The sequence below is a fragment of the Lepus europaeus genome, chromosome 2, assembly GCF_033115175.1.
Source record: "Lepus europaeus isolate LE1 chromosome 2, mLepTim1.pri, whole genome shotgun sequence".
Taxonomy (NCBI): Eukaryota; Metazoa; Chordata; class Mammalia; order Lagomorpha; family Leporidae; genus Lepus; species Lepus europaeus.
The window spans coordinates 95,763,798-95,776,558 of record NC_084828.1 but is presented as its reverse complement, the minus strand read 5'-3'; the positions used below and the strand labels follow the sequence as shown (position 1 = coordinate 95,776,558).

Genomic DNA, 12,761 nt, shown 5'->3' with positions numbered 1-12,761 from the left:
AAAAGTGAATAATACAAACCTCAGAACGGTCTCAGTGTCCTCCAGGTTGGCCAGTGTTGTTCTGCAGTCCCAGACCTCTGAAAAGCGCTGGCAGCCCTGCCAAAAACCTACTCCATCTGGGCTGGTCAGGAAGGAACAAAGAGTTGCAGAGTCAGGTCTTGCTACCTAGACTCAGGGGTTTTTCAATGCATAGCCCACGCCTCGCGGACGCTCCTGGAAGCGCCTCTCAGCCGAGTGTTTCCCCCTAGCTGTCCGCCTGCATGGCCAGCAACGCATAAGGAGGAGCCATCAGAGAGGCCCGCACAGGGAGGCATTGCCTCTGCAGACAGGAGCTCCTGGAGCACTGCCCGTGACGTGCAGTGTGCAGGAAAGCACACCGCGGCCCTAGGCCTCCCACACGGGCTCCACGAGAGGGAAGGAGGAGATCCCCATAGGGGCTGTCTGTTAGCCAGCATTGATTCAGCCGCTGGGCTCGTCAGGGTGCCTGGTGCACGGTCGGTCGTCAGCACTGCATATATTCAGGGTGCGTGGGCGGAGGCTGTTGGGCATCTTCCTTCTCCCTGACCCCTTTCATCTTTCCCCGCCCCTTCCTCTGCATGCGTCATTGGTCCGGTCAGCTCCCCTAGGTGACCTCTGTTTCACCAGCTACGCAACACACGAGGGGCATTGCTAGAGAATCGCTTCGGATTCCCTTCACGGTGTCTGTTGATAACAGTCACCTCGCTTTTGTACTTCCCACTCTCCGCGGTCTGCAGGCCCAAGGCGGTGTGATCTTGACCCCTCCCTCTTTTGAGCACTGTCGTAGTTGAATGAGATGGTTGTAGGAAGGGCTGAAATGAATATTAGCAAAAAGGAAGATGGTGGAGGCCTCCGGGCGGATCCGCCATTCCATGCAGCCAGGCCAGCGGAAGTGGAGGAGATGTCCTCTCAGATGGACAGGCTTAGTCACAGCGGCCCTGGTGTTCACAGTCCTCGTCAGCAAGATGCCAGGGAGCTCCGCGGTGACTCAGCGCTTCCCTGCTGTCTGGGCTCCCGCAACAGGAATGGATGCTGCTCCGACTGGGGCTCAGGTCATGCTGTCAGGATCTGAACCCCAGGTCCTCTCCACGACCCCAAACTTGCATGTGGCATAGACAAGGTGGTAAAACTTAGGACCTGAAATGCTAAGATCACATTTTAGTCTTTACATCTAGTTTCAATACAATACAGCCAGAATCGGTTGCGTAACAAGGTCTTTGTTTTTAAATTCCCCTTCAGGTTTTTCCTATGAAAAAGACCCCCGGTTGTACTTCGATGACACTTGCGTCGTGCCTGAGAGACTGGAAGGTACGTAGCCCCATCCGAGGTTCATCGCTGGGCCGAGGGCTGGAGATGCTGGAACATGAAGTCAGCATTGACAGCTCCCCTTTGCCCGGGTCACCTGAGAAACCAGGAACTAAATCGCTGCTTGTGTGTCTTTGTCCCAAACAGGCAAGGTCAAACAGGAGCCCACCATGTACCGGGAGGGACCCCCTTACCAGAGGCGAGGGTCCCTTCAGCTCTGGCAGTTCCTGGTCACCCTTCTGGATGACCCAGCCAACGCCCACTTCATCGCCTGGACAGGCCGGGGCATGGAGTTTAAGCTGATAGAGCCAGAGGAGGTAAGCACGGGGGGCTGGGCTCACAGGGGCTTTGATCTGGTGGTGATGGGGACGCTGGGGACGTTTGTTGTTCGCACTTCCACGGAGCCTTTTTACTGTGTTACATACACCCCTCCACACTCACATTCTGACCTGGCCGGTGGGGTTGGCAGGGCCCTTCCTAGAGACAGGACAGTCTGTAGCCCATGTGTGAGCAGCATTCTCCACCGTAGAGTACACGCAAAATATATTTAACACCTGAAGATCCCACATAGGTCATAACTTGTGTCTGAGGTTACATGAGTATATTGTATGATATTTTGGTGTGTATATTACAGGATGTGACCACCCTACTATGTATTTCAAATGGTTCTGACTTGGAGAAATATAAATTATCAGAGATGGGTCAATCTTAATAGGTTTTTAAAAGTGTGTTATTGGCCGGTGCCGTGGCTTAACAGGCTAATCCTCCGCCTTGTGGTACCAGCACACCGGGTTCTAGTCCCGGTTAGGGTGCCGGATTCTATCCCGGTTGCCCCTCTTCCAGGCCAGCTCTCTGCTATGGCCCGGGAGTGCAGTGGAGGATGACCCAAGTCCTTGGGCCCTGCACCCACATGGGAGACCAGGAGAAGCACCTGGCTCCTGGCTTCGGATCAGCGCGATGAGCCGGCCGCAGCGGCCATTGGAGGGTGAACCAACGGAAGACCTTTCTCTCTATCTCTCTCTCTCACTATCCACTCTGCCTGTCAAAAAAAAAAAAAAGTGTGTTATTCCTGCCTTTTCTGCCCAGAATTGTTGACAGAAACGCCTTTGGACAGAGCCAGTACCATTTCTTTCATGAAGAAGACACACCATAGAATCCCCTTCCTGAATATCACATAACAAAGTAACTTAAATCAGTCTCTCAGTTTAGCATATTCTAAAGGAATATAATTATTAAAATGTATTTGATTTAGAATCTAGAGATAATGACTGGCAAAGAAATAACTGTCCCCAAAACTGACCTACGCTTCTTTGAGTAACAGGTGCTGAGTGCTAGATGTTAAACCAGCAGAGCGAAGGGTTCTTTTGGGTCAGTCTAATTGAAAAGGGAAGCACAGTCTTGGAAAACCCTAGAGCAGTCACTGCCGGGGTCGCTGCTGTTCCCTTAACTCCAGGGCTGGCTGCAGGGATGAGCCGGCGAGAACAGCGTGGCACCTGGCTTAGAAGAGGGAAATAGGTAAGAGGCGCAGGAGGAAGCCAAAGGCCTGGGACGCTGTGAGGCGATCCTGGTGGACAACAGGGTGAGCCGGGCCTCGGGCCAGGCAGTCACAGAAGATACTCGCGTGTTGTCACGGAAACAGACATGTGCCAACATCTAAGACTGGGAACCGTATCTGTGGGGCTCAGCCCACCTTCGCAGCCGGGGCTCGGTTCCCCCGTGTTTTCCCCAGCGTTTCTTTCCGGCTAAGTCCTGTGGAAATGGAGCCTTGTCTGAGGCGGGCAGCCCTTATGGGGAGTCAGCCGCCCCACCCCGGCCCCTTCCCTCTGCTCTCCACGAGGCTGGAGGAAGGCGAGTCTCCCGGACTCGGAGGCTTCCGGAAAGAAGTAGGTCTGCCGTGTGGGCAGCAGCCCTTATTGATTTCTCTTGTTTCGCAAACAGGAGCTTTTATTACTTTATGGCCACTGCCTCAGGCCCGAGCACAGGCTGTCCAGCTGCAGGTAAACCTGGTTATGACCCTTTGTAAAGCTGTTATTGAATCTTCTGGGCTCCCACCAGTGGTCAGGAAAATGATGAACAGATGGCAGAGGGCCCCTGCTTTCTTACTTAATAAACTAATATTAATCCAGAGCGCTCGTAAATGCCAAGCGGCCGCGTCACGTGAGAGGCCCGTGGCGGCCTTGAGCCGCGCTCCGTGATTGGGCAGCTTTGTTTCTTCAGGAAGGGCTGCCTTCTTCCGCCCCACCTCGAAGTCCCCGAGCGTTCCAGAAGCTCCAGCTGTTCCGTTCTCCTGCCCCAGGACCGCTTGGCTCTCACGTGTGCACTGTGGCCTGGTGACAGACGACATGTGTTGGGTTGGCCTCTCCGCCCCTCCCCCCCACCCCTCCCCCTACCTTGTGTAACTCCGAGGGCCCTATTCTGGTTCATGTCAAGAAGATACCAACTCCTGGAAAAAGCTGTAAGAAGTCCTCATGGAGAGGGTGGGGGCGTGGGGGGGGAGCTTGAAGGGCGAAGCGGAGGAGGAAGCTGTTGGGGACGTAATTGTAGGCAGCTGTGTGGCAGAGTAGTGCACTCTGGGTAATTATCCATAATACCCATTACACTGTGCATGGAAATTGTGGTGTTCGAACTGCGTTTTGGCAGGCCCCCTAATCAAATGTCTTTTGATAGTCATCCAGCTTAGCACCCTCTCAATTATGACTGACTCGGCTTTAATCGGGAGCCATTTTCACTGTGAATCTGCATTAATGAATATTTTGGGGGGTAGGGGTGTTTGTTGAACATGTGGCAGATAACTGATGCCATGGGGAGGTGTTAAAAGATGGGCTGCTAGAAAGAGCCGTCGCCTGTGCTACGGCTGCTCTCTCTTGAGAGGAGGGGAGGAGAGAAGTGGATTTTTAAATTCCCTCAGCCCTGGAAATATGTTCTACTGAAGTAACTGATGGGAGAGAGGAAGGCGAGAGAGAGAGCGCGCGCGAGCGAGTGAGCGAGCTGGTTGCAGGCAGTTTCTTGCTCCCCTACCCGAGAAGCGGGGCAGCCCTAATTTGCAGCTGCTGTGGGGCTGTGCTGCATCGTGCGTTGTGTAGAGGGAGCCGAACGGTGAGGGCTACTGAGACACAGGGCTCTGGCCCAAGAGGGTGAGTCAGTAGTTATGGCTACGGGGAGCTGCTTTGAAGTCTGTGCATATCCCAAGCCTCTCCAGTAAGCTGTTGCATATGCAAGTGACAGCAAACAGAGGTCGCCGCTGAAATTGAAGAGTATTCAAAATTGCTTTCTCCCACTGTGCAAAGTAAAATGATGAGGCTGGGCTTCTTTTAAGTTTCCCTGTGTCACTTGTGGCAGCCCGCAGTTAAAGACGAGTTTCCTGAGAGTCCTTTCATGAGGGACATATCTATCGACTCAGCAGGTTTCCCTTCCTACCACTGTTCTCCATTGGCTTAAAATGCGAATCTGCTCTACAGCCAAGCTGTAGCTTTTTGGTTAATCTTTCCTTTCGACCAGTTTCAAAGATAGAGTTGAATGGGTGCAGTTTGGGGGAAAGAAGAGACCAGGGAGACACGGTGGATGCCAGGGGCCGTGAAGCCAAGGATGCGGGTTGAACTTTCACAGGGTTTCCTGCAAGGCAGAGTCACGCATAGCTCCTGAGTTGTTCTAAAGTGACTGGGACAAACGCAGTCTTCCTTCTCAGACCGCCGCTGGTATTCATTAAAGGTCATTTTAGAACCCTGAACTCTAGGGATGTTGCTTTCATTCGGCTCAGACACTTTGCAGGAAATTTGGTGTGGAATGCTTTTCCCTCCCTACTTCCTACTCCGTGATTAACATTTGGTTTTTAGAAGATCAAAGGAATGTCATTAATTTATCCTTTAAAATAAGTTTTCCAGTCTAACCCAAAATGTTCAAACGTGGTTCACGTACACTTAAAACCTCTGATCTGTGTAACTCTGACTTGCAAATAAATAAATAAATCTTTAAAAAAAAAAAAAGCCTCTGAGAGCACTCCCATTTCCAGGGTTATCCTTCTGCTGCCTTGACAGCCGTCGTCATCAGCAGTCAGGAGTGTGGAGGCCGACAGCCCAGAGAACAGAGATTGCTTGGCTGCTCTGATAGCCACATAAACTCTGCGAGGAAGTTTTCCTGTTTGTAAGGCTCCTTTGCTCCAAGCTCCAATTACATCTCCCCATCACTGCACCTCAGGTGGACTGGGCTGGATAGAATGCACTTCAGAACCGTGTGGGAAGCCCTGTTAATTTTTCATTAAGTGGATAATAGTGCTACATGCTTTCATGTCCATTCTGCAGGCCTGCTGGGAGCAGGGGATTGGATGGCAGCAGGCCGAAATGATCTGATTCCCCCGTAGTCCGTGAGCTGCAATAAGTAAACATCTCCCAGCCCCTCTCCAATCTTATTAGAATTGAACCTTTGCTCTGCTGGCCCATTAGCAACTCACTAGTGTGTTTCTAATGTTTCAGGAATGACCATTCTAATTATTCCTTATTGACTGCTACAGAAACCATAGCACTTAATGGCAACATGTTAATGGTCTATGGGTATTGGTCAATAATTCATACGTGGAGGGATAGGAGAGAGCCTGTATCCTCTGGGGTGTGAGCCAAGCCCTCCGCAATCTTGAACCGCTAGGATTCTTCCTCCTCTAGGTCTCGTTCCTCGCCTACCCCCCGAGCAGTTGTGACTGAATCATCCCCTCCGTGGACTGTCCGGCCTTGAGGGAATTAAGTTCTTTCCCTTCCAGATCGGAGGAGTGCTTCCTAGACCAAAGCAGTCAGGTTACAGGACTGACTCTCCTGGGGCATTGGGAGAAAGCCACTAGGACCGGGCGGATCTGTTCCCATTGCTGATTGCTTGCCTGTCTCTTCAGGTCGCTCGCCGTTGGGGCATCCAGAAGAACCGGCCGGCCATGAACTATGACAAGCTGAGCCGATCTCTGCGCTATTACTATGAGAAGGGCATCATGCAAAAGGTGAGGGTCCACAGGAGGTGCTCCGACCGCTCGGATCCTTTTCAAAGAAGATTGCCCAGGGCCCGTGTAATGAGACTGTTCTTAATAGCTGGAAGAAAACGGTAGCCTCATAAGTGATTCTGTGGCAGGAAAGAATTTTGAAAAAACAAACTTGAGGATCAAATGAGGGCTAAAGAGCACTTTTAGCACTCTGAGGTACGTGGCAACCAGAAGTTGCGTGTGGATCCCACAGTGGGGGAAAGAGGCCGCCTCTGTTTTGTTAACTGCCTCTAATTACGAAAAAGTCCAGGAGCTTAAACCAACTATTGTGTGCATAGAGGAGCACGTGAAGGAAGCAGCTGGAAGCTCTCTACTCTCACAAGAGCTTCGCTGAAGTTTTTAGTTGCTAAGCACCTAGACTTCCAAGTCAACAATGTTAGAGGAATAAGAAAATCTTACTTCTCTCTGAGAACCTATAGAAACTGGAACTCAAAGTTACAGGTTCATAGGATGGCAGCAGAGTCACCTGCTAGCAGGTTGCTCCTTACAGAACAGAGGATAAGGCCTGTTTGGAGGAAGCCAGTAGAAAAATCCCTGTTGGGATAGGCAAAACCTTAAAATCCCCCTAGATTAGTAGAAGATGGGGGTGGTAAATCTCTTGTTGGTCTTGCTTAGCCACCATATTTTACACGGACACTAGCACTCCGCAGATGCTCACATTCATGTATTCAGGCAGTCTACATGATAGCAACATGTAATAAGATGGACTTGCTGGCAGCCTGAGAGCATTGCTGCTGAAAGCATCTACATTGAAGCCAGACTGAGCTGCTCATGGGCGGGTGGTCATGTGGCCCTCCCGTTCCCCTCACTACCAAAATATATCTAGGTAGCTAGGTAGATTGATAGATTGATAGATTGATTGATTCAATAGCTTTTTTTTATTATCTTCTGGATAAAAGCCAGTGCTTCACACAGGCTACAAGGCTGTTCTCAATCTGGCCACCCTCTAACTCCTGTTTCCTCACTCATACTAAAGAGCTTGCCCTAGCATAGCCACCCTTTGTCTTAATGAATGCAGTCTTTGTTTAGCAAAGAATCCATGTCACGTGATGTAAGGTGTGAAGCATACTGTCCAACAGAGGAGCACCATGAAACTACTCCATACCCTGCTTAAGAACATTTCCTAATACCTCCATTACCAGGCCAGCCCCTGCTTGTTTTCTGTCACCTTTTCATGGGTAGGCATGGTCACACACAGAGCCATTTGTGATGCTGACGTCCTATATTGGAGTGACAGTTCCAGTCCTGGCTGCTCCACTTCCAGTGCAGCTCCCTGCTAATGCACCGAGGAGGCAGCAGGGGATGGCCCAGATGCTTGGGTCCCTGCTACCCACATGGGAGACCTGGATGGAGTCCTTGCTTCCTGGCATCAGTCTGGCCCAGCCCCAGCCACTGGGGACCTTTTCAGAGTGAACCAGTGGATGGAGGGTCTCTCTGTCACTTTGCCTTTCAGATAAATAAATTTTTTTTAATCACCTTTTATGCCAAGAATCTAGAGTCCCCAGGGTGGGTTAGGTGGCACCCTTTCCTGTTCCTAACAGTACCTGTTCTCATCTGGTTCACTGCTTTGTTCTCTGTATTGTACATTATTCCTTCACATGTTGGTATGCCCCACAGGAGTGTAAGCTCCTTCGGTGCAGGAACTAAGGTTTAACTTTGGTGCTTGGCACAGAGTTAAACAGTTTAGGATGGGTGGCCACCCAACTCGACCTTCCCCCTTTTAAAAAGTGTACAGTTCACTGATTTTTTTAAGCATATTGGCAGGGTTTTGCAATCATCATCACAAGCAGTTTTAAAGTGTTTGAGTTCCAAGGAACGTTGGTGTAGACGCCCATGCTAGGGTGACTGGTCATAGAAGTGTCACCATACAATATAACTTTAAGACCTATTGGGATAATTACACTGCTGCCTCTGCAGCCAGCCGCTGGAGCAGCAGGCTTCTGAAAACCCACAGTTGGGAAACAAAGCCAGACTTCTTCTATTAAAAAGGGATTTTACAGTCATGACAGAATGGCTACAGGGCAGGAGTAAACTCAACGGTCCGGACCTTTCAGTCTGGAATGTTTATTTCTCAGTCATTCCGGCTGCCTTCCCCTGCCCCTCCTCCGTGATCAGCTCCGCTGGCCACTGGTGTGAGCCCTCTGGCCCCATTGCTGAGCCACGAACACTGTCCATCCACCAGGACGGCTCATCAACCGCCTGATGAGGCCCTTGAAGTAGTCAAGACCCTCCGGTTCTACTATTCTAATGCATAAAACCTATATAAAGGTAGTCATCAGTTCCTTCCATATAGCAGAACCATACAACAAGTAATTCAAAACTATAGGTAAGCCAAAAAGCCATGCTACTTGGCCTTGGGACATATTTAAAATTTCCACACAGGCTCTCTGATCAGATTCCTGACGCTTCACAATACCAAAGCCATATTGAAGATTGTAAGTTTTGGAGGTACCAGGAAGTGTGGTGTGACTTCCACGTGGCCACCCTCCATTCCCTGTAGCTTCTTGGAGATGCCACACACCAGCCTCAGCAGAGCTGTCAGAATAAGACAAAAAGAGAGGCCATTCTTTGAGAAGAGCCTGTCTAGGATGAATTTGAAATTCAGATATCTGCTTTCTGAACTGCTGAGCTGTGGTGCCAGCCACAGCCAAACACTTGACAAGTAATAGGTTCCCCAAGATTTCCCCAAGGGAATCCAACTGAGTTGGATCATCAGCTACCAGTAAGCCTTCTTTGGTCTTTGGCTGCCCAAGAGCTTGGTGACTTAGAAATAACACATTCTCGGGGGCTGGCTCCATGGCTCACTTGGCTAATCCTCTGCCTGCAGCACCGGCATCCCATATGGGCACCGAGTTCTAGTCCCGGTTGCTCCTCTTCCAGTCCAGCTCTCTGCTGTGGCCTGGGAGGGCAGTGGAGGATGGCCCAGGTGCTTGGGTCCCTGCACCCGCATGAGAGACCAGGAAGAGGCACCTGGTTCCTGGCTTCAGATCGGCGCAGCGCCGGCCACGGCAGCCATTTGGGGACTGAACCAACGGAAGGAAGACCTTTCTATCTGTCTCTCTCTCTCACTGTCTATAACTCTACCTGTCAAATAAAAAAAAAAAAAATGAAAAAGAAATAACGCATTCTCTCCCGTGATCCCCACATCCTGTCCCAGCTGGGCCCTGTAAGGTGTGTTTTTTCTCTGGCAGGTGGCCGGAGAGCGATACGTCTACAAATTCGTCTGTGACCCGGATGCCCTGTTCTCCATGGCCTTCCCGGACAACCAGCGTCCGTTCCTGAAGGCGGAGTCCGAGTGCCCCCTCGGCGAGGAGGACACCCTGCCGTTGACCCACTTCGAAGACAACTCTGCTTACCTCCTGGACGTGGAGCGCTGCGGCAGCCTCCCCTATGCTGAGGGCTTCGCTTACTAAGTTTCCGAGTGGCTGAGCAGCCAAACCCTAGAGCTAGCAGTTCCCATTCAGGCAAACGAGGGCAGTGGTTTTGTTTGTGTTTTTGGCTGTTCCTAAAGCTTGCCCTTTAAGTATTATCTGGAGAACCCAAGCCGTCTCTGGATCGACACCCTTCAAGACAGATCCCTTGGCGGGGCAGTAGGAACAGGGAGGGGCAGAAACCTCTCCCCCCAAGGCTGGTGCCTCAACTCTGAGTCTGAGGAGGTTTCTGGGCAGAGATCAGAACGGTGCCTCCCCGCCATGGACAATATATGCAAAGCAATACCTTGTTCAGGTTCATGCCCGCCAGACGGGACAGAGTGTGTGACAATCCGCCTCGATCGTGGACTACTACATGCCTTTACGTAGAAGGGCTCCGATTTGCACAACTTATTGAAAGAGAAATCACGAACCCATAGAAAACTAGGCAGGCTAAGTCGGGGAGGCGCGAAGCATTAAGGGTTAAAAATGTATCTTGAAATGTGGAGAGCTCTTCTGGCTCCCCCTTGGTCCTGAGTAAAAAGGGGAGGAGCCAGAATAGCCAATACCCACTCCGTGGTTCTCAAATCATAAACCATTGCCACTCTTGGGAACCTTTGGGCCATATGGTCACCAAGTAGAGCAAGCCCCCTTTCTCTTCCCAGTCACGTGGCTGAGTGTGGATGGCTTTCATTTTAGGCGAAGGGCGATTAACACTTTTGACAGTATTTTGTTTTGCTTTGATTCAGGGGATTGTTTTGTTTTGGTGGTTGTTTTGGAAAAACAGTTTATAAACTGATTTTTGTAGTTTTGGTATTTAAAGCAAAAAAAAAAAACACAAAAAACAAAAAAACCACAAACCTTTTGGTAACTGTGCACTGTGTCCTTTAGCCAGGGCCGTGCCGACTTCTGAAGACGCTGCAGCTTGTAAGGGGCTTCGCTGGGGGCTCCCCCTTAGCCACGTCTAAGCCCGCTTCGTTGCCTGCTTTGTGCTTTCTGCACCAGACAACCTGATGGAATGTTTGCACCTGAGTTGTACATTTTCGGTGTGTGCAGGGCAGCCTGGACACAAGCTTAATTCTTTGTGTATAGTTCCCCCATGTTCACCGACACGCCCTCTCGGGAAAGCATATGTACATAATCCGCGTCATGCCCACGTGAAGTGTGGTCCCTTGTTGGGAACGCTGGGGATTCTCTCCTGGGCATGACTGATGACAATTTCCATTTCATTCGTTTCTTTTGTTTTCTTTTTTCTTTCAATCTTGGACTTTTAAATCCTACCTATGATTCAGTAGGGTTTGAGACTTAACGTGTGACACTGACAGGTAAAAAAACAGTGCTAGCATTCTAGTTTCCTGCCATTTTTTTTTTAAGTTTATTCTGATTACTGTATTATATTGGAAAAGTTTTAAACAGCCAAGCTAAAGCTCTGGGAAAGTTGAGCCCAAGTAGAGGAAAAATGACTAGAAAGCGGTGGTACTTCACTGCCTGCTCTGTGGATAGGCAATTAGCATAGCAAGGATGCCCGCTGTCCTCGGATGTGAGAGGAGGAGACATTGCTGAGTCTGTGTTGCTGTGGCTGTCCAGAGCACGCCAGAGCACGCCGTAGTCTCCAGGAGTTCCCCATCTGACCAACAACACATTTGGGAAGAGGTTCCCAAAGAGAAGGGGTGCATTTTAGAGCTATGAACTCGTGATTTTCCTCCGTTGGAAGCTAATTAGCCCACAAAGGTGTTTGACCCTCTCACTTGGGCTGTAATTAGCATTGTACTCTAATCAAAGGACTCTTTCTAAACCGTATTTATAGCTTTCTAACCTCCACATAGACTATACATAGATGCATACTTTACCCCCAGCTGGCTAGAGATTTATTTGTTGTAAATGCTGTATAGATTTGGTTTACCTTTCTTTACTTATCCTGGTTTGGGATTTTTTTTTTTTTTTTTGATGAATTTATGCTCTCTTAGCAAGTATGATAATAATAACCCTCCGTAGCCTGAGCTACCCCTCCCCCGCTGTGGCTGCGTGGCCTGTGCTGTCGCGGGACATAGGATGGCGGCATTCCCGTTGCATTCCCATTGGACTCATGCACCTCTCAGATGGTTTCTGTTTCATTTCTGGGTCTCGGGGATTTGCTGGTTTGTTTGCTTCTTTTCCAGAGCGTGGAAAGTCTACAGTGCAGAAAGGCTTCAACTTGCCAGTTGATTTGAAATACTTTCCCCTGCGCAGGGCCGTTCACGCCCTGCCAAGCTGCGTTATATTCTGTACTGTGTACAATAAAGAAGTTTGCTTTTCGTTTACCAAGTGCCTGGGGCCCGCCTCTTCCTTGTCCTCGGTGGTCTAATTTGAAAGCATTGACTTTCTCTCTCCCCCTACCCTGCTCCCCCTCTCTCCACTGTTGAGCAAACTGTCACCTGGAAATAGATGCACACAGCTGCCCTTGAACTCTGGCTAAAACTTTGATCCAAAGGGGCAGGAGGGAGAGAGATCCTTTTACAGCCAATGTGAGCTTGATCCCACCTGGTCATCAACTCTTGATAACTTTTCTTACAGCATTAGCTCATGTTTGGGCCTTGGGTTGTGTGAGCAGATTATTGATTTAGCCTCAAGCTTTTGAGTCCCAGAATTCTGGCTTGGCATCCTTGGATGGATACCTTTAAAGCCACTGAGAGGCGCCGGCACTGTGGTATAGCGGGTAAAGCCACCGCCCACAGTGTGGCATCCCATTTGGGTGCTGGTTCAAGTCCCGGCTGCTCCACTTCTGATTATCTGCTATGGCCTGGGAAAGCAGTGGAAGATGGCCCAAGTCCTTGGGCCCCTGCACCCACATGGGAGACCCAGAAGAAGCTCCTGGCTCCTGGCTTCGGATCAGCACAGCTCCAGCTGTTGTGGCCAACTGGGGAGTAAAAGACACTCTCTCTCTCTCTCTCTCTCTCTCTCTCTCTCTCCTCTCTGCCTCTCCTCTCTGTGTGTAACTCTTTCAAATAAATAAATCTTTAAAAAAAATTCAA

General features: G+C 50.1%; 1 protein-coding gene across 3 annotated transcripts in view; it reads left to right on the top strand.

Annotated features, from left to right (window-relative positions):
- Nucleotides 1-12,055, top strand: part of ETV5 (ETS variant transcription factor 5) — a 67,187-nt gene extending 55,132 nt beyond the window's left edge. For all 3 annotated transcript variants that reach the window (XM_062211059.1, XM_062211052.1, XM_062211069.1), the window contains exons 10-13: nt 1,258-1,326; nt 1,471-1,640; nt 6,200-6,301; nt 9,532-12,055. In XM_062211059.1, coding sequence (XP_062067043.1) covers nt 1,258-1,326; nt 1,471-1,640; nt 6,200-6,301; nt 9,532-9,753 — 563 coding nt within the window. In that variant the 3' untranslated portion in view covers nt 9,754-12,055. The remainder of the gene's footprint in view (nt 1-1,257; nt 1,327-1,470; nt 1,641-6,199; nt 6,302-9,531) is intronic.
- Nucleotides 12,056-12,761: the final 706 nt, after the last annotated feature.